Here is a 22019-nt window from a genome sequence, read left to right as displayed (position 1 = left end):
GGAAGAGTTGACGTTTTAATTGATACTATTTTTGGGTACATATGATTTTTTGATCATTAATTATTACACTTTATGGGGCAAGGTGACCAAAAAATTAGTTGTTTTGGGGCAGTTTTTTATTTATTTATTTTTTACAGCGTTTACCTGAGAGATTAGGTCATGTGACTTTTTATAATGCAGATAGTTAAGCACACGGCAATACCTAATATGTCTACTTTTTCTTATTTATTTAAGTTTTACACAATAATAGCATTTTTGAAACCAAAATAATGATATTTTATTGTATCCATAGTCTGAGAGCCATAGCTTTTTTGACCGATTCTCTTAGGTAAGGTCTCATTTTTTGAGGGATGAGGTGATGGTCTGATAAGTACTATTTTGGGGGACATACTCCCTATTGAATCACTTGTTGTTGCAATTTTTGTGATGTAATATGACAGAAATGGCTTTTTTTTTTTGCACATTTATTTTATTAATTTTTTATGGTGTTCACCTGAGGGGTTAGGTCATGTGATATTTTTATAGAGTTGGTTTTTACGGACGTGTCAATACCTAATATGTATATATATATATTTTTATGTATTTCACTTTAGCACAATACTAGCAGTTTTGAAACAAAAAATTGATGTTTTAGTGTCTCCATGTTTTGAGACCTATAGTTTCTTGGCGATTGTCTTAGGTAGGGGCTCATTCTTTGCGGGATGATTTGACGGTTTTATTGATACCATTTTGTGGGACATAAGCCCTTTTGATCGCTTGGTGTTGCACTTTTTTGTGATGTAAGGTGACAAAAATGTTTTTTTTAATGGTGTTTATTGGACATGGTGGATCATGTGATATATTTATAGAGCCGGTCATTATGGTCGTGGCGATACCTAAAATGTGTGTGTTTTTTTCTGTTTTTTATTATAAAATAAGGGGAAAGGGGTGTTTTTCTTCTTTTTTTACTTTATTAATTTTATTACTTTATTAATTTTAATAAAAACACATTTTTAAAACTTTTTTTTCTTTAATTTATTACTAATGTTCACTTTTGGGGGTTTGATCCCCTATGCAATGCAATACAATACATCTGTACACTAACAGGTTGCCTAGGAGACCCAGCCTGAGGCTGAATCTCCTGGGCACCCATAGAAGGCAGTTCCCGATGCCGTGCAAGGCATTGGGCGGCCTCTGCATGGCATCGGGCTGCATTGTCACGCATCGGATCCCCGCCACAGCAGCACGACGACTCAATGCGCTCACTCACCCGACACAAACCCCTTCTATGTTGCGGTCAGCGTGGACCGCAGTATAGAAGGGGTTAATCCACCGGCATGCCGGAGGATACAGCAGGGGCCTGGCTACCAGGGACTACTGGGCCCCTGCAGTGAATGTGCGTGCACCGCTTCGGTGCCCACGCGATCACCATGACATACTATTACGTCAAATTGCGGGAACGCAGTGGTTACCATGACGTAGTAGTACGTCATGTGTCGGGAAGGGGTTAAAGATTAGAATATTAATTACAACTTTTTATTCTTCTAGAAACATCTCTACTCCTGTTTATGGCTTGTTTCTGGTAGTGCAGCTCAGTACCATTCACTTGAACAACAGATTTGCAAGGAAAAAGTAGTTAATTTGCGCCATAGTTTATTGGAACATTTCCGTGGCTGAAAATTGGAATGATGATGACTGAACATTTAATCAGACAACTATTATTTCCCTAATATACCTCATTAAGTAGCTCCAAAGGTATCAACATCATAGGATTCCCAAACAAACACCCAAATGCAGAAACGGCAGCTTTCTGTATTTGGGTACACAGCTCTTAATATGAGAGTTGTATTTTGGGGGTTTTAGTGACAGGAAACTCGTTCTGACAGTATGGGATCGGTGTGACAGCCCAATTCCGCTAGTGGCACTGTGTATAGGAGTCAATAGTACAATCTAAGATGGTCCCAATTGTTTGCATCCAGTGAATGAGAATTATGGGAATAAGCTGTAATATACAACATAGTCCATGTCCAAAAGTGTCGCTATTTCTAAAAAATAAAATGCAACCAGGCCCTTTAAAACTTATCCAATCATCAAGCTTGAGTGCTGCTGGATACTGCAGATTGCAGATTATTGGTAGAATATTTAATGCTATTTTATTATTTCAGGGTTTGTAATTATTTTGATGTTGTTTCTTTATACTTGGACTGATTGTCTAGTAAATCATCTACTGGATCTAGAGCTGCTGAAAATTTCACAAAATAAGGCATTTGTCTAATATTATAGTTCTGCTTTTTTATTCCATCATATTATTTTACTGTCACTAACTGCTCCCTTTTACAGGCAGCCCCACAAATAACAGCATTGAAGATGACATTTAGACAGCAGTAGAACAGTGATTAAACAGAAAATGTGGAATGTATCATAATTTTATACAGCCTTAATAAATTACTTATAAGCCGCCCTGCCTTAACATAAGCAGCCTCATATTATCTTCTAATGTGTATGCAGCTGCAATGAGGCCCTGTAGGGCAATGCAACCTTTAATTACATTTTACTTATGTATTTTGTGTTATGTATAATATTAATACAGTATCTTTACTGCCTGTCCTTATGCTCAGCTCAGGATCGGAAGCTTGGTTTGGCTGTGTGGAAGTCATTTAGGGGCATGGTCCAGTCATTTCAGTAGGCAGCCACAGATCTTTCATGGATGTCCAAAGAAGCCCTTTGGCTACCAAGGGACAGTGGAGGAAAAGTCCATAGCTCAAACTAGCCCCATGGGTGGTGTCCACAAATGGTCAGTTGGTTTTCTGTCCCACAAGAAATGAAATTGGGGATGAAAAGGGATTGGACTTTCCAGTCCTGCCAACACCAGAAGGAGAGACCATATTGATTTTTCTATTGGAAACCATGCTATGTTTGTATATATAATGATCAATTTCAGAGAAATTATTGTCCTAAATAGAAATGATTAAGTGATACTGATATCACCTAACAACACCATTCGAGTTTATACAGCTTCACATAGCTAAAATGTCAGGGATTTTAAGCCCTCTTTTGCTGGGATCTCACAAGTTGTTATAGACCATGGCAAAATTCTAAAAAATTAACTCTATTTCTCTTCAAATGTGTTTCCTGTACTCAACAGAGCTTTATACTAATCACCAAAGGAATTATTTATGTTGCTCATCCAATCAATGGTCAACTCCATGGCCAGTTCTTGGCTTAGTGGGCATTTCCAGTTGTTTTCTATACAAAGATGTCAACCTTTCACTGGGTAATACATATGGACATATCTTGACTGCTAGAAGTAGGGAAAACTTCAACCTCATTTTTGTACGGTGGGAACACAGACCACAAATATGGCTTTGTAGGTGAGCCATATGTGTACATGAATATAAAGTAAAAGTGGGGCACTCTCTTAAGTAAAGGGATCTTTATTGTAATAATATATTTAAAATTGCAGTAGGGTTAATATAACAATAGATAAGCAATAAAAAAAAATAAAAGATATTCAATAAAATAGTACAAATAGCAAGTGAAATTACAGTCCTATTAAAATTGTATTAAATAACGACATAAGTTGATCCCAAAATGAATAGATTAATAAATAAGTTAATCCATAAATTAATCCATTGTTTTCCACTCTGGTAATGGTTTATGCATATGACAAGTCAATTGATATTGTAATTTGTTTGGATATCAAAGTTTCCAGATATATCAGTCTCTTCATATACTTCAGTCTATGACTGAATGCAAAGTTCTCCTGATAGGAAATAGTCACCTGCACTTCAAAGAATCTGCAACGTTGTGTGCATAAGGTAACAAAAATTCAAGATGATGTAGCTGTTCGCTTGTTGCGAATAATAGTAAGAAGCTACTGATGCGTACAGCGGCGTCCCGCTGTAATGTTTCAATAAGCGATCGCTAAATTCAGTATAATCTTACCCGGAGGTTTGCTGGACAGTGAGCCCTCGACTCGGCACGTTTGGTTGATATAGTCCCGGTCTCAAGGGTTACTGCTTGGATTCAAAACTTGGCGCCACTTGGATTTGTTTGGTCCACGTGTTTCTGGCGTCTCTGATGTCGCAGTTAGTAGGTTTTGAAGAAAATCTTTTTCATAAAGCAGTGTCCAAATCTCCGGAGTTATACAGGCCTTGTTTCCTTTAGGGGGGAACTTGTACCAGACGCGTTTCGGGGATTTATAGTATTGACCCCTTCCTCAGTGGTTAACATCCCCCTTCTATTTTCCCATTTTTATAGTGATTACAGCATGTATGAAGGACTGGTCTGGAATCTTACTTTTTCCAGGATTGGGATCCAAATGATAATTCTCTCCAGCTTAAAATTTAAATATGTCATTAAATATCACACTTCCAAACGATAGAATAAGAAATGCTTATGTACAATTAATCTCCATATAATCAGGAATCGACCAATAGAAAAAACACACCGGTGCCGCATGCGGTTTCAGTGCGGCTCCGGTGCGTTTTCTTCAAAATTTTAATTTTTCCAAATATTTCATTGAAATAGTTCACTTGGTACCTTCTATAACGAATTTAAAAGATAAAATACTTAAAACATTCAGGATTTGTCTAAAACTTCAAATGGGCACTAATTCATCATTGACATAGTAGTACATGAGGACATTCATATATTATAAAACAAAAACAAAAAACGCACCATAATCGCAGAGGTCTTAAACATGCGTTAATGATGCGATTTTTCTAAAAATGAATTCCCAAATTCTTCAACAGGTTTTACAGGGGTGGTTCACATCCGATTATATTCAAACATTAAAGGAATACTAAAAAAGCGTAATCATAGATTTAAAGAGCATCAAAGCCATTGACACATTCCAGACATATCGAAAGTGAATTGTTTTGTTCTTTCCTTTCTCTCAGTGGTGGTAGAACAATGGGGGTAAAGTAGTAGGGTAAATGCCAAGTGTAGAGGAGAAACTGGACCAATATATAATATAGTCCAGTTAGTCATCGACAGATGGCATCCACCCTATAGGAAACCAAATAGTTCAAAGTCTGCGTTCAATCCTGACGGTTGTAAGGTGTTGAGTTCATAAATTCGTTTTGTTTCCAACCGTGACATTTTTTCTAAATGGTTTCCCCCTCTCCAATCCTTTTGTACCCTATCGATGGCTATAAATTTCAATCCTGAAGGGTCTTGATTGTGTACTGTTTTAAAATGGGATGATAATGAATGGGTTTCAAATCCCTTTTTTATATTACTAATATGTTCTGCAATACGCTTTTTGAGTGTCCTTTTAGTCCTTCCTACATATTGAAGCCCACACGGGCATTCGATTACGTATATCACATTTTCCGTGCTGCAGGTGAGGAATTCATCAATTTTATGGCTATAATTGTTTGTATTTGATATGACTACATTTGTTTTTTTAGGGAACAAAGTAATTTTACAATTATTGCATCTTCCGCAACGGAAAAATCCCTGAATATTTGCCCAAGATTGGACCGTGGTAATACATGGAATCTTTTTCTGAATAGTAGGGGCTATTTTGATATTTAAATTGGGCGCTTTAGTAAATACAATTTTCGGTTTGGATGGTATTATAGTATTTAATACTTTATCTTTTTTTAAAAGGTGCCAATGTTTATGGATGATCGATCGGACCTTCCCAAACTCTCCATTGAAGGGTAAAATCAGACGTAAACTAGAATCGGTAGTTTCAATTTTCACAGCTTTTTTTTCCCCAAAAATTTTTTGCCTATCCATCTCCTTTACTTTATTAAGAGCAGCATCTAAAATTTCTATGGGATATTTTTTATCCAAAAATTGATCAGTCATAATTTTAGCTTCTTTTTTAAATTCCTCATCCTGTGTGCAGTTACGTTTAGCTCTTCTCAATTGTCCCTGTGGGATGTTAATCAACCAATTAGGGAGATGACAGCTGTTAAATAAAATATAACTGTTACATGCTGTGGGTTTAACAAAGGTTGTACATTGTAGTTTACCGTCTTTATTGGAGATTTTTAAGTCTAGGAATTCTAATGATGTTTTGCTAGTCCTTCCTGTGAAAGACAAGTTCCACTCATTATTATTAATATCATTTAAAAACTGATTTAAAGAGTCCCCATCTTCCTGCCATATAAAAAATACATCGTCGATGTATCGTTGCCAGAGCACCAGATTCGTCCCCAGCTTGGGTTGGATATTTTCACATTCCCACTGTGCCATAAATAAATTTGCATAGCTGGGGGCGAACCTGGTGCCCATGGCTGTGCCCTGCATTTGTATATAAAAATCTTCTAAAAAATTAAAATAATTGTGTTTTAAAATAAAATCTATAGCGTCCACCACGTATTCTATTTGTTTTTGATTTAAGGTACCTTCTAGTAATAGTTAGGATGTGACAGATTTTTTGCCCTGTTCGTGCCTAATTACGGTATATAATGATTGTACGTCAAGGGTACCCATAGTCCAATTATCTTTAAACTCCAAGGATTCTATAATTTTGATAATTTGAGTGGTGTCCCTGACGTATGAAGGGACTTGTTTTACTCTAGATTGTAGTGTCACGTCTACAAATCTAGATAAGTTTGACGTCAAGGAGCCAATCCCGGATATAATTGGACGGCCAGGTGGATTAGTTTTGTTTTTATGTACCTTTGGCAAACAATAAAAAACAGGAATACGTGGGGATATATTTGTTAAAAAGTTAAATTCATCTTCATTTAAAATACCTATGTCTTTACCTCTAATACAAAATTCTTTTAGTTCTGTTAAGAAAATTTCCGTCGGATCATTCTGAAGTTTTCTGTATGTGCTACTGTCTGAGAGTTGACGTAGGCATTCAGAATTGTATTTTTCTAAATCCTGTATCACTATCGCGCCTCCCTTATCAGCGGGGCGAATAACGATACTTTCTTCTTTTTGCAATTCTTTTAATGCTTTTACCTCTGCATTGGTTAAATTATTCCGTTTAAACCTGGTTTTTTCTTTTAATTTCCGTATGTCATATTCAACACATTTTTTGAAACTAGCCATCTCTTCGCTAGTTTCATTTCTGGGGTATTTTTTTGATGGTTTCCTAAGGTCAGTATGTTTAAATTCATTATTCACCATTTCCCGATTGATAGGGTTCTTAATAAAATATTTTTTTAGACAAAGACGTCTCATGAATTTTTCTACACCAATGAATGTTTCAAATTTATTAAGTTTATTAGTCGGAGCGAATTTAAGGCCCTTATTTAGTAAAGTGACCTGTGCGTGTGTTAACATTTTCCCACTTAAATTAATGATGGAGTCATTTGTGATATTAGTGTCTATTATCTGTGTCTTTTCCCTCTTTTTTCTCCCTCCTCTACGTATCGCTCCCTTTCTCCGTAATTCCTTGTTCTCATTCGGTGTTCCTGATTGTTGTAGTGTTCCGGTGTCTGTATTCTTTCTCTCCTGTGGTGGTAAGGTCTGCGTGTTTCGTATGAGGTTTGTGGTTTGTGTCTTAAATTGTACTGGTGATCTATTAGTGATTCTTGATTCTGTATTCGTGTCCCCTGTGATTCGTGTCGCATCCAGGGGACACGAATACAGAATCAAGAATCACTAATAGATCACCAGTACAATTTAAGACACAAACCACAAACCTCATACGAAACACGCAGACCTTACCACCACAGGAGAGAAAGAATACAGACACCGGAACACTACAACAATCAGGAACACCGAATGAGAACAAGGAATTACGGAGAAAGGGAGCGATACGTAGAGGAGGGAGAAAAAAGAGGGAAAAGACACAGATAATAGACACTAATATCACAAATGACTCCATCATTAATTTAAGTGGGAAAATGTTAACACACGCACAGGTCACTTTACTAAATAAGGGCCTTAAATTCGCTCCGACTAATAAACTTAATAAATTTGAAACATTCATTGGTGTAGAAAAATTCATGAGACGTCTTTGTCTAAAAAAATATTTTATTAAGAACCCTATCAATCGGGAAATGGTGAATAATGAATTTAAACATACTGACCTTAGGAAACCATCAAAAAAATACCCCAGAAATGAAACTAGCGAAGAGATGGCTAGTTTCAAAAAATGTGTTGAATATGACATACGGAAATTAAAAGAAAAAACCAGGTTTAAACGGAATAATTTAACCAATGCAGAGGTAAAAGCATTAAAAGAATTGCAAAAAGAAGAAAGTATCGTTATTCGCCCCGCTGATAAGGGAGGCGCGATAGTGATACAGGATTTAGAAAAATACAATTCTGAATGCCTACGTCAACTCTCAGACAGTAGCACATACAGAAAACTTCAGAATGATCCGACGGAAACTTTCTTAACAGAACTAAAAGAATTTTGTATTAGAGGTAAAGACATAGGTATTTTAAATGAAGATGAATTTAACTTTTTAACAAATATATCCCCACGTATTCCTGTTTTTTATTGTTTGCCAAAGGTACATAAAAACAAAACTAATCCACCTGGCCGTCCAATTATATCCGGGATTGGCTCCTTGACGTCAAACTTATCTAGATTTGTAGACGTGACACTACAATCTAGAGTAAAACAAGTCCCTTCATACGTCAAGGACACCACTCAAATTATCAAAATTATAGAATCCTTGGAGTTTAAAGATAATTGGACTATGGGTACCCTTGACGTACAATCATTATATACCGTAATTAGGCACGAACAGGGCAAAAAATCTGTCACATCCCAACTATTACTAGAAGGTACCTTAAATCAAAAACAAATAGAATACGTGGTGGACGCTATAGATTTTATTTTAAAACACAATTATTTAAATTTTTTAGAAGATTTTTATATACAAATGCAGGGCACAGCCATGGGCACCAGGTTCGCCCCCAGCTATGCAAATTTATTTATGGCACAGTGGGAATGTGAAAATATCCAACCCAAGCTGGGGACGAATCTGGTGCTCTGGCAACGATACATCGACGATGTATTTTTTATATGGCAGGAAGATGGGGACTCTTTAAATCAGTTTTTAAATGATATTAATAATAATGAGTGGAACTTGTCTTTCACAGGAAGGACTAGCAAAACATCATTAGAATTCCTAGACTTAAAAATCTCCAATAAAGACGGTAAACTACAATGTACAACCTTTGTTAAACCCACAGCATGTAACAGTTATATTTTATTTAACAGCTGTCATCTCCCTAATTGGTTGATTAACATCCCACAGGGACAATTGAGAAGAGCTAAACGTAACTGCACACAGGATGAGGAATTTAAAAAAGAAGCTAAAATTATGACTGATCAATTTTTGGATAAAAAATATCCCATAGAAATTTTAGATGCTGCTCTTAATAAAGTAAAGGAGATGGATAGGCAAAAAATTTTTGGGGAAAAAAAAGCTGTGAAAATTGAAACTACCGATTCTAGTTTACGTCTGATTTTACCCTTCAATGGAGAGTTTGGGAAGGTCCGATCGATCATCCATAAACATTGGCACCTTTTAAAAAAAGATAAAGTATTAAATACTATAATACCATCCAAACCGAAAATTGTATTTACTAAAGCGCCCAATTTAAATATCAAAATAGCCCCTACTATTCAGAAAAAGATTCCATGTATTACCACGGTCCAATCTTGGGCAAATATTCAGGGATTTTTCCGTTGCGGAAGATGCAATAATTGTAAAATTACTTTGTTCCCTAAAAAAACAAATGTAGTCATATCAAATACAAACAATTATAGCCATAAAATTGATGAATTCCTCACCTGCAGCACGGAAAATGTGATATACGTAATCGAATGCCCGTGTGGGCTTCAATATGTAGGAAGGACTAAAAGGACACTCAAAAAGCGTATTGCAGAACATATTAGTAATATAAAAAAGGGATTTGAAACCCATTCATTATCATCCCATTTTAAAACAGTACACAATCAAGACCCTTCAGGATTGAAATTTATAGCCATCGATAGGGTACAAAAGGATTGGAGAGGGGGAAACCATTTAGAAAAAATGTCACGGTTGGAAACAAAACGAATTTATGAACTCAACACCTTACAACCGTCAGGATTGAACGCAGACTTTGAACTATTTGGTTTCCTATAGGGTGGATGCCATCTGTCGATGACTAACTGGACTATATTATATATTGGTCCAGTTTCTCCTCTACACTTGGCATTTACCCTACTACTTTACCCCCATTGTTCTACCACCACTGAGAGAAAGGAAAGAACAAAACAATTCACTTTCGATATGTCTGGAATGTGTCAATGGCTTTGATGCTCTTTAAATCTATGATTACGCTTTTTTAGTATTCCTTTAATGTTTGAAAATAATCGGATGTGAACCACCCCTGTAAAACCTGTTGAAGAATTTGGGAATTCATTTTTAGAAAAATCGCATCATTAACGCATGTTTAAGACCTCTGCGATTATGGTGCGTTTTTTGTTTTTGTTTTATAATATATGAATGTCCTCATGTACTACTATGTCAATGATGAATTAGTGCCCATTTGAAGTTTTAGACAAATCCTGAATGTTTTAAGTATTTTATCTTTTAAATTCGTTATAGAAGGTACCAAGTGAACTATTTCAATGAAATATTTGGAAAAATTAAAATTTTGAAGAAAACGCACCGGAGCCGCACTGAAACCGCATGCGGCACCGGTGCGTTTTTTCTATTGGTCGATTCCTGATTATATGGAGATTAATTGTACATAAGCATTTCTTATTCTATCGTTTGGAAGTGTGATATTTAATGACATATTTAAATTTTAAGCTGGAGAGAATTATCATTTGGATCCCAATCCTGGAAAAAGTAAGATTCCAGACCAGTCCTTCATACATGCTGTAATCACTATAAAAATGGGAAAATAGAAGGGGGATGTTAACCACTGAGGAAGGGGTCAATACTATAAATCCCCGAAACGCGTCTGGTACAAGTTCCCCCCTAAAGGAAACAAGGCCTGTATAACTCCGGAGATTTGGACACTGCTTTATGAAAAAGATTTTCTTCAAAACCTACTAACTGCGACATCAGAGACGCCAGAAACACGTGGACCAAACAAATCCAAGTGGCGCCAAGTTTTGAATCCAAGCAGTAACCCTTGAGACCGGGACTATATCAACCAAACGTGCCGAGTCGAGGGCTCACTGTCCAGCAAACCTCCGGGTAAGATTATACTGAATTTAGCGATCGCTTATTGAAACATTACAGCGGGACGCCGCTGTACGCATCAGTAGCTTCTTACTATTATTCGCAACAAGCGAACAGCTACATCATCTTGAATTTTTGTTACCTTATGCACACAACGTTGCAGATTCTTTGAAGTGCAGGTGACTATTTCCTATCAGGAGAACTTTGCATTCAGTCATAGACTGAAGTATATGAAGAGACTGATATATCTGGAAACTTTGATATCCAAACAAATTACAATATCAATTGACTTGTCATATGCATAAACCATTACCAGAGTGGAAAACAATGGATTAATTTATGGATTAACTTATTTATTAATCTATTCATTTTGGGATCAACTTATGTCGTTATTTAATACAATTTTAATAGGACTGTAATTTCACTTGCTATTTGTACTATTTTATTGAATATATTTTTTTATTTTTTATTGCTTATCTATTGTTATATTAACCCTACTGCAATTTTAAATATATTATTACAATAAAGATCCCTTTACTTAAGAGAGTGCCCCACTTTTACTTTATATTTATTCCACTTTTTCAGACTGGGTGTTGTCTGTTAGTGGGAGCACCTCTGGTGGTTCCCCCCCTCATTCTAGTGCGACATTACTTTATTTTATTATATGTGTACATGACCCTAGCTATAGGTAATGCAGTGCAGTGTAGAAATATTTTTGTGAACATTGTAGGGGAAGATAGATGACTGTGAATTTCTGCTTTAATGCATTTGCAGCAAATATAGCTACAGTAAGAGAGATCACCATGTGTCCTTGCACAGGGACCTTGGCTGATTGCAGGGCTGTGAGCTATGGGTACCTTGATGGGGTTAAATGTCGAGTGCTTCTGTGTTTCTGATTGGGATAAGAGAAAAAAGTTTCATTCCCCATCTCCTCCGTGTCAGGATATGAGTCTCCTTCAGGTAACCAGGGGAAAGGAAATTAATAGAAGCTGGTGGAATAACCACTTTTTCAAGCAATTTCCTTTTGAAGATACAGTCTTGCTAATCTTTATTGAAGCCCTTTAACCTGTCACTCACCGCTTGGTTGTGGATATGAGTTGATGATGAGGAGAAATTGATTACAGTGTCAAAAGTGACGGCTGCTTTCAGGCTTTTTTTTTTTTTTTCTCTCAGGGTTAAAAACTAAATTCCTATTAAAGGATATTAATATGATCATAAAAACTTGGGAAAATTATTGATATGGCTTTGCGATGGTGTCTGATTATGACACCCTGAAACAGGAATTTTGGCTTCAGCTTTTTAAAAGCCTACTATTTACAGTATCATCTGACATGTCATTTAGACCCCCACCCATTTTCTGATCAAAGGGGTTCTAGGGTATTGTAATTTGCCTACACCCCTTGGGAATGATTTGGTTTTACAGATGCTGGGTCATTATTTTTCTGAAATCATTGAAATTTCATGAGTGGTCCTCCTTGGTTACAGAAATGTCTGATAAACTAATCAATTCCTTATGGTCCAAATGACCCCTCAGTGGAATCCTAGCTCCTGACCCCCTTCTGACTTACCTAAAATAAAAAGTATCTCAATATAATTTTTTGGGTGACTTGAAATAACTAATTGTAACCCTGGCATTTTCTGATATACACCCTGCATCCTTTTTGCACTTTCCATCTTGTCTGCTGTGACCAGAGTGAAATCTGTAGACATTCTGTATTTATGATCTGTGCTCCAGTTTAACAGCTACAATTAAATCCCTTCTCTGAAACCCAATAATGGTCATTTGTGGCATTAAGGTCAACTGCCAATGACAAGCCTATGCTATTAAATATGGGTTTAATTAAAACCCACCTTGTGCCACCTGACCCTTAACATATTTCATTTACTTAGTTTGCACTCTTAAGGCTGTGAATTTAGAGATGAGCGAATTGATTCTGAACAGATCAGATTCATTGTGAATTTCAGAAAAATTCTGTTGCCAAATAAATTCGAAGTTTTAGCGCTTTGCTTCATATAAATCAAGCAAAACGTAATCTGCACAAATCTACCGTGAAAATTAGCAGAAAACGGGGTGGGAAGGATGCATATGAAAGATCACATGACCCTGGGAGGGAAGGAGGCTTGCCCTAATTGGCTCAGAGGCGGACAGGATTTTAGCAGGTCCTTCAGCTCTGTGCCATGTGTAAGCCACAGCCCATTCTGAGCACAGCTTGAGATGGGACAGGACGTGTGTTGAATGTGTCTGGCAAAAATCAATTACAGACACAAGACAGAAACCTTGTAAGGACATTGTAGCGACATATTTAGTTTAGTTTAGTAGATGGAATCAATAGGGAAAAAAAAGTCTGAGTTTTATCAGATAGGGAAAGTACATGGTGTCCCTCAGAGTTCTGTGTGTGTGTTTTACGTTGAGGGCAGAAATATAATTTTTTCAGCAGCCGGACAGCTTTTCTAAAATGTTTTCATATCTGAAGCTTCTACAGTTTATAATTGTTCTATAGACATATTCCCAGGAAATCCCAGCACTGCAGCATACATTTTGCTGACTACGCAGCACAAATATGACTTTTTCTTTGTAAAAATCATCTGCAATTTTTTCAATTCAAAGCCTTGTAATACTGTGCTAGTATATTAGTTCAATTCAAAGCATTGTATGACTGCATTAATATACCAATTCAATGCATTATACTGTTGTATTAATATATCAGTTAAATTTTATGTATTATGCAGTTGCTTTCATTTAGCAGATACATTTAGCACATTTTACAATTGCATTAAAATACTCATAAATAGAAAGCATTATACCATTGTGTTACATTGAATGCATTATAATGTTGGGTTAATATACCAGAGAAATTTAACGCATTATACTGTTGCTTTGATATGCCCGTTAAGTTCAATGCATTAAACTGTGTCAATATACTATTGTAAGTTGTAAGTACTAGTGAACAGTGTGTTCATAGAAGAGGAGGAACGTTTAATTGTGTCAGTTAATTACTGAAAAACACTTACAATTTTGCTACAGTTTATTAATTTGTGTATTAGTGTTAAGTGAAGCAAAGCAAATTGAAGGGAATTCTGTCCAAAGTTTAGGAAAAGTTTGATTTACATTGAATTAAAATTTCCTTGCACTTCGTGATAACGAATCAGTTTTTCGTAAAGTGGTGGCTGCACGTGTTACAAAATGAAAGTAAGAAGGGACCGCGAGATTGCCCATAATGACGTGTAGCCAGCCGATCCGCTAATAGCTATCCCCTGTGATATTGCAGCCCTATAAAACAATCATCACGCATGGTCTCCATCACTGTCCTGTGAGCTGAGCATAGAGAGAGACGTGGAAAGCGCTCATGCGCTAGGGACAGTGTTGCTAAAAACAATTAATAGGAGAATATTGGAGAGGGAGAGTGCAGTGAGACTAATGCTGCATCAGTTTTAATTATTTATTCCTACATTTACTTATTACTACATAAGCCGTAAATGTAATTTAATACCAATAAGATGGATGCCTTTATTATTCCGGCACCAGTGTGCCAACGAATACCATCTAGTCTGCACCCCTTAGGTGGGACAGATCTTAATGATGATCATCCTCATCTTTTTTTTTTATTTGCTTCTTCCAAATCATTCTTCAAAGTCTCCATGTCCTAGAAAAGTGAGCAAGATGCAGAGATGGGAGGAGCTGAATGTTTCTGATGACATATTCTCATCGATATTAGATGATGTGGAAAAGGAGGAAAAGCAGATGGCAGAAGAAGGACTCCCACCTGTAGGGCAGGAGAGCGCTGGGGTTGGAGAAGTGGATATGCCAGAGCTGATTAATATTCAGTGTTTACCATCAAATAACCTGCAGGAGATTGCAAAAAAGAACATCAATGATATACATATAGTTCCCCCACCTAAACAGCCATACCCCATACCAGCAACAGCCCTTGTTTAAAGGTACCGCGTGGCCATTAACAATGAAGAAGGACTATACAGTGTAGTCTTCATTATTAAATAAAAGGCAGCTGAGGGGCTAATTGGCCATGTGGTTCTTGACTGGCTGCTCCATGTGGCCATACCCTAAGGCAGAGTGGCCTGGGTATATCTGATTTATAATGATTCATGACAAATTTATTAATAACCAATCAAATTTCTTGGCTAACTTTGGCAAAGTTGCCGAATCAAATTTTTCAAAACTTCACTCATCTCTTCTGTTTACCAAACATATGACTTTTCATTTATAAGCCACATTATAAAATGCCTGGTAAATGGAAGAGCGAAAAAAAAGACCCATGCCTCATCATCCGAGAGTGAGATTGTGGGTGGTTGTAGTAATGTATGGAGCAGTAACAGCACAGGCTATTTTGCCGTTGTGGACTAGATGGCTCACTACTCCTGTTAGTCACCTCTGAGTCTGACACCATGCCTTTGAGTAATGGCTAGCAGCCTCTCAATTGCATATCTCTGTCTTCACTGCTCCCTCCTGGCATGTGTGTATAAACACTAGCATCTTCTCTATTTAAGGCTTAATTTTTGGAAAACTTGTTGAGAACAAGCCACTTTTTTTCCCCTCTGATAACAAGGTGTGTACTTAAACAATGTTTGACCCGAGTAAGAGAACATTTTTGGAGCATTTTTTTATTTTAAAAAGCATAACAAATACAATGGCACAGTGTTTTTTTAAATAGGCTATTTGTTAACACTTCAACCATACGTTTACCCATAGCTATAGATGTCAGTGACATTATGTGCTATTGCTGTCATTGCGTTAGGGAACTTAAAAGGGGAAAGAGAGCAAAAATGTAAAAAAAGAAATAAAAAAGAAAGACACAAGAGAAAAGGTCTAGGTCCTAGGAGACCTCAGTGTCATATATCAATTTTTCAGGCCAATTGGAGCACTTTTGATCAATCAATTTAGGGAATTGGACCTGAAACTAATTTCAAGAAATTCACTGATCTCTACTATGAATGAGACAAAGTTTTCAGTTACATGCTTATCGGGTGTGACCCAGTGACACGGATACTGGTTCAGTTCTGAAGAGGCCATTGAATGTTGTCCCTGTCTTTGAATGGGTCCCTTCATCAATCCAATTGACATTGCTTCCGTATTTTGAAGTAGGACCTACATATAAGGCCTCATGGACATGGTCGTGTTCCGCGGTCGAAAGCGGACTTTGGAAACCCGGCCGGGATTCCTGCTGACAGCATGAGAGCACGGCGTCATTGGTTGCTATGACGCCATGCGCTTCATGCAGCCGCTGCTGTACAGTAATACACTAGTATAGTGTATTACTGTACAGCAGCGGCTGCATGAAGCACACCGCGTCATAGCAACCAATGACGCCGTGCGCTCATGCTGTCAGCAGGAATCCCGGCCGGGTTTTCACGGTCCGCTCTCGGCCGCGGAACACGGCCGTGTGCATGAGGCCTAATGCTTAGAATTTTCTTTGCTTAGTCTGCTAACTACTGGAAATGAAAGAATATGATCTAATAAGAATGTGATCTAATAAACTACCCATAGGAGTTTGTGTAATATGTGGGCACTACATAAAAAATGGTAAAAGCAAAAATTGTAACTGTAAGGGATGGTACATTGTGATAGAATACAAGGGAACATAGTACCCAAACCACATATGTTACGTATGATAAATGTCAACCATGATCTATCAAAAAATATAACTCATACATTATACTACTTCTAGTCCAGTGAGTTTCCCTCACTGGAGGGAAAAAAAAATACAATTCTGAAGTTCCTTTAACTCATTGAGACATAGAAAAATGAGTTAGGCTGCGGATCCGTCTTGCATCTGTGCAGATGCAAGACGGATCCGCACCGAACGCAGGTGTGAAGGTAGCCTTACAGACTCTGCATTTTTTGCGGCAGTTTTTTTTATTTATACAGGTCCTTCTCAAAAAATTAGCATATTGTGATAAAGTTCATTATTTTCTGTAATGTACTGATAAACATTAGACTTTCATATATTTTAGATTCATTACACACAACTGAAGTAGTTCAAGCCTTTTATTGTTTTAATATTAATGATTTTGGCATACAGCTCATGAAAACCCAAAATTCCTATCTCAAAAAATTAGCATATCATGAAAAGGTTCTCTAAACGAGCTATTAACCTAATCATCTGAATCAACTAATTAACTCTAAATACCTGCAAAAGATTCTTGAGGCTTTTAAAAACTCCCAGCCTGGTTCATTACTCAAAACCGCAATCATGGGTAAGACTGCCGACCTGACTGCTGTCCAGAAGGCCATCATTGACACCCTCAAGCAAGAGGGTAAGGCACAGAAAGAAATTTCTGAACGAATAGGCTGTTCCCAGAGTGCTGTATCAAGGCACCTCAGTGGGAAGTCTGTGGGAAGGAAAAAGTGTGGCAGAAAACGCTGCACAACGAGAAGAGGTGAACGGACCCTGAGGAAGATTGTGGAGAAGGACCGATTCCAGACCTTGGGGGACCTGCGGAAGCAGTGGACTGAGTCTGGAGTAGAAACATCCAGAGCCACCGTGTACAGGCGTGTGCAGGAAATGGGCTACAGGTGCCGCATTCCCCAGGTCAAGCCACTTTTGAACCAGAAACAGCGGCAGAAGCGCCTAAACTGGGCTACAGAGAAGCGGCACTGGACTGTTGCATGTCATTCGGAAATCAAGGTGCCAGAGTCTGGAGGAAGACTGGGGAGAGGAAAATGCCAAAATGCCTGAAGTCCAGTGTCAAGTACCCACAGTCAGTGATGGTCTGGGGTGCCATGTCAGCTGCTGGTGTTGGTCCACTGTGTTTTATCAAGGGCAGGGTCAATGCAGCTAGCTATCAGGAGATTTTGGAGCACTTCATGCTTCCATCTGCTGAAAAGCTTTATGGAGATGAAGATTTCATTTTTCAGCACGACCTGGCACCTGCTCACAGTGCCAAAACCACTGGTAAATGGTTTACTGACCATGGTATTACTGGGCTCAATTGGCCCGCCAACTCTCCTGACCTGAACCCCATAGAGAATCTGTGGGATATTGGGAAGAGAAAGTTGAGAGGCGCAAGACCCAACACTCTGGATGAGCTTAAGGCCGCTATCGAAGCATCCTGGGCCTCCATAACACCTCAGCAGTGCCACAGGCTGATTGCCTCCATGCCACGCCGCATTGAAGCAGTCATTTCTGCAAAAGGATTCTCGACCAAGTATTGAGTGCAGAACTGAACATAATTATTTGAAGGTTGACTTTTTTTGTATTAAAAACACTTTTTTTTTATTGGTCGGATGAAATATGCTAATTTTTTGAGATAGGAAATTTGGGTTTTCATGAGCTGTATGCCAAAATCATCAATATTAAAACAATAAAAGGCTTGAACTACTTCACTTGGTGTGTAATGAATCTAAAATATATGAAAGTCTAATGTTTATAAGTACATTACAGAAAATAATAAACTTTATCACAATATGCTAATTTTTTGAGAAGGACCTGTATATTAACTTCATTTATTATATAAATTCATATATTATTACTTCATTTTTGTAGTGACTTTTTAAAACAATTGCCTAGTAAAATGTGTGATAAAAAAATGCCAGTTCCAAATAAGGCTTGTAAAAGACACATCAATTTAATATTTTTATTTTATTTTATTTTAACAAGCAAAGTAAAGAAAGTGTGGAAGCACCCTCAGGGTATGACCACACTATCAGGTTTCTTGAAAGCCAAAATCAGGAGTGGATCGTAAAAGAGGAAACTGTATAAAGGACAGGTACTAATTCTCCTCTTCTTTGAATTCGCTCGTGGTTTGGCTTCCAAAACTGCATCAGGAAACCTGAATCTGGGTGAGGTCATATCCTAAGGGTACCTGCACATTGTTTTTCTGCATTGATTTTCATGCCAGTCTACTTTGTGCATTAGAAGACATATTTACTAAGTAGTATGACGTCGCAGTATATGTTTAAGTGTCGACACAGCCAGTAGATTGGAAATCAATAGATACACAAGCAAACATATCCCTGACTTAGTCTGTCAGATGCACCTGCCTCAATTCCAAATCTGACATTGAATGGAGACAGCAGACTGATTGACTGGTTATCTGCCTTCAGACACAACAGTCTGACTTTCTCTGACCTTCAGGTTGTCCTCTAGACATGGTAACTCTTGGAAAATGTCCCATGACTCCTGCCATGTGATTATATTATAAATCACCAGTACAATGAATTCATGTGGCATTTTATTTGAATTTTTTCTTTATTTTATTATGTTTTTCCAATGCAGCATTTTATTTAATCTTTTTTTTTTATCTTTTTTTAGCTTGTCCTGCTGGCATGTTTAAAGCGAATCAAGGCCTTGGAATATGTGCACCCTGTCCTGCGAACAGTCGTTCTACTGCCGAAGCCTCTCCAATCTGTGTGTGCCGCAATGGATATTATAGAGCAGATGCTGATCCTGCAGAGGTGATATGCACCAGTAAGTATTATGAATATTCTTAAGCGCAAGCCTCTATTTTAATAAACCGTTATATGTCTTGCCTTGTTCCTTTTTTGGAGATCAACTACAAAACATAAACATGTTTTAATGGAATTAAAGTATACAATGCTTCATGTGCTTAGGCACACTGTTGTTTGCAATGTCCATTCAAGATTTCTGTTAGGCAAATTTTAAATTAGGGTTATTAGTAACAATATAACAATATAATAGCAAAGACAGGTACACTCTGCGGTCTTACTAAACCCTCAAACTGATTTTAAAATTGAGAGATTAGCCAACATGTCTTATGGTGTAGGGCCAGTGTAGGGCCAGCCCAAGCACCGCGCCAATGTTTCTCAAGTAGCCCGGGACCTAACACTCACCTACCTGTGCCATGGCGGGCATACCAGGGGCCAGTGGGCAAATTACAGGAGCGTGAGGTCCGACTCACCGTAGGACATGTTGGCTAATTTCTCAATTTTAAAATCAGTTTGAGGGTTTAGTAAGACCGCAGAGTGCACCTGTCTTTGCTATTATATTGTTCTATTGATTATCACATCCACATAATTGCTATCTTATGTAGGATGCCTATTGTGGTACTTGTGGTTCACTGCGGGCATCCTCCACTGTATGCATTTTTGCTGGGGATCGCCATTAGCAACGGGCCACCAGTGCAGGATTTGCTCCCCTGTATATATATGCACAACTCCATGTGGGTTTGAGCACCTCCTGCCTGTTTAATACCATGCCATTCTTTTCAGTTTGTATATTATTAGTAAAGATGAGTGAATCGAATCCAATGAAGTGGAATTTCAGGATAACTTCGATTCGCTGCAAAGTTGAATTTCCTTGTGTTTCGTGGTAGCAAATTCAGTTATCCTGACATAGTGTAAAAAAAAAAAAAAACTATCATACTTGCCTCCTCCATTTTCTCGCGACGGGCCAGCCACAATCTTGATTGAAGATCTTGGCCGAAATCCCGTGGCTGGTGATGTATAACGTCACCACGCTGGCCGGCGTGACAACTTCATCTCGGGCCGCGCAAGATTTCACACCAGATCTTCAAGCAATGGAGGTGGTAAGTATGATTTCATTTATTTCTGTTACGTTTACACAGTTTTTACTCTCAGATGGCGCGATCATGTATGAATGCAGCATGTGAGGGGTAAAACAATGGGGAGTGACGCTATTGCAGCTCCCTGTCATTGCACCCGCTACTTACAAAAAATGCACTTCATGGCAAAGTAATTCGCTACAAAGCCAATTTATCTTGTAAAATTCTGCGAAGCAGCCCAATCGTATTTTACAAAACTTCTCTAGTTATTAGCTCCAGAAGGCTATTCTGGAGCTCTCTGGGTCTAGCATAGCAGGCAGTTACCACAGTGCCCGCCACCCCAATTGACTGTAATGGGATCTGGCGGAGATCTGGCCACTACCTGGGAAACATGCCAGGATTCGGCTGGACAAAAACAGCTGGATCCACAGAGCTCCGGCAGGCTGTTCTCTGCTGGAACAGCCTGCCAGAGACCTCTTTAGCAAGTAGGAAAAAAGAGGTCTCTGGCAGGCTGCACATTAGCGACTGCACATTAGCGATGAGTTAATCAATTCATACAAATCAATTTGTTCATCAAACAAATTTTTGAGCATCAAAGGGCTGTCCCCACTGCTTGATTGACAGGGCCAGACATCTCGCTTGACCCTGACAATGTCGCGCATGCATCACCAAGTAGCGGTACAAGCACAGAGGCTTTGCTGCTGCTACCAGAGCAGCGACTGTATAAAACACATGTATTCTTTATCAACAGGGCAGGTGGCAAGTGTCTCATCAGGGGTGAGATTTGACCTTTGGGGCCCCCACTGATCATGAGAATAGCGGTCATGTGTCCCTCTGTTTGAATAGCGTGGTGGTCACTCATGTACGGTGAGAAGCCATTCAGCTCTGTGGGACTACTGGAGATAGCCAAACTCCCAAAGCTATGGGAGTTTGGCTATCTCCCTTGTTGTGATCTTTGCTGGAACCACAATTTGGACCTCCAATGGTCAGACACATATTATCTATTCTGTGGATAGGAAATAAGTGATATTTGTGGGTTGACTGTACACTGATATTATTGTGTCCTGTATATAAAAGTATACAGTAGGCTCCTTATCTTCATGTAGTGGTGGATGCAGACAATAGGCATTTTATCATATAAATCTATGTCTTTATAGCAAATTTTGCAACCTATACTCAAAAGATTTATTAAGAAAGTAGCACAGCATTTCTAAACATTTACCATTGCATTTCATGAGCCTTCTTGGGGTAGCTGTATCAGTCTTACGCTTTGTCTATTAATGATTTGGACGCTGTTGGTTTTGATACCACAGTTCTTGTCCTTAATGGCTTACTGAATATAAGGACGTATTATGCAACCGCTGTATAATTTAGTTATTATATGCTGTAGCAGCGTAGTATAATATACTGTGATGGGTCAGATCTGCATTTATACAAGCAGGCAAA

The 22019-nt window shown here is 38.1% G+C and overlaps 1 protein-coding gene across 4 annotated transcripts in view; it reads left to right on the top strand.

Moving 5' to 3' along the window:
- Positions 1-22019, top strand: part of EPHB1 (EPH receptor B1) — a 359685-nt gene that overhangs the window by 223099 nt on the left and 114567 nt on the right. For all 4 annotated transcript variants that reach the window (XM_044289421.1, XM_044289419.1, XM_044289422.1 and 1 more), the window contains exon 4: positions 19364-19519. In XM_044289421.1, coding sequence (XP_044145356.1) covers positions 19364-19519 — 156 coding nt within the window. The remainder of the gene's footprint in view (positions 1-19363; positions 19520-22019) is intronic.

The sequence above is a fragment of the Bufo gargarizans genome, chromosome 4 (assembly GCF_014858855.1).
Source record: "Bufo gargarizans isolate SCDJY-AF-19 chromosome 4, ASM1485885v1, whole genome shotgun sequence".
Taxonomy (NCBI): Eukaryota; Metazoa; Chordata; class Amphibia; order Anura; family Bufonidae; genus Bufo; species Bufo gargarizans.
This window is presented reverse-complemented; position numbering and strand designations above follow the sequence as displayed.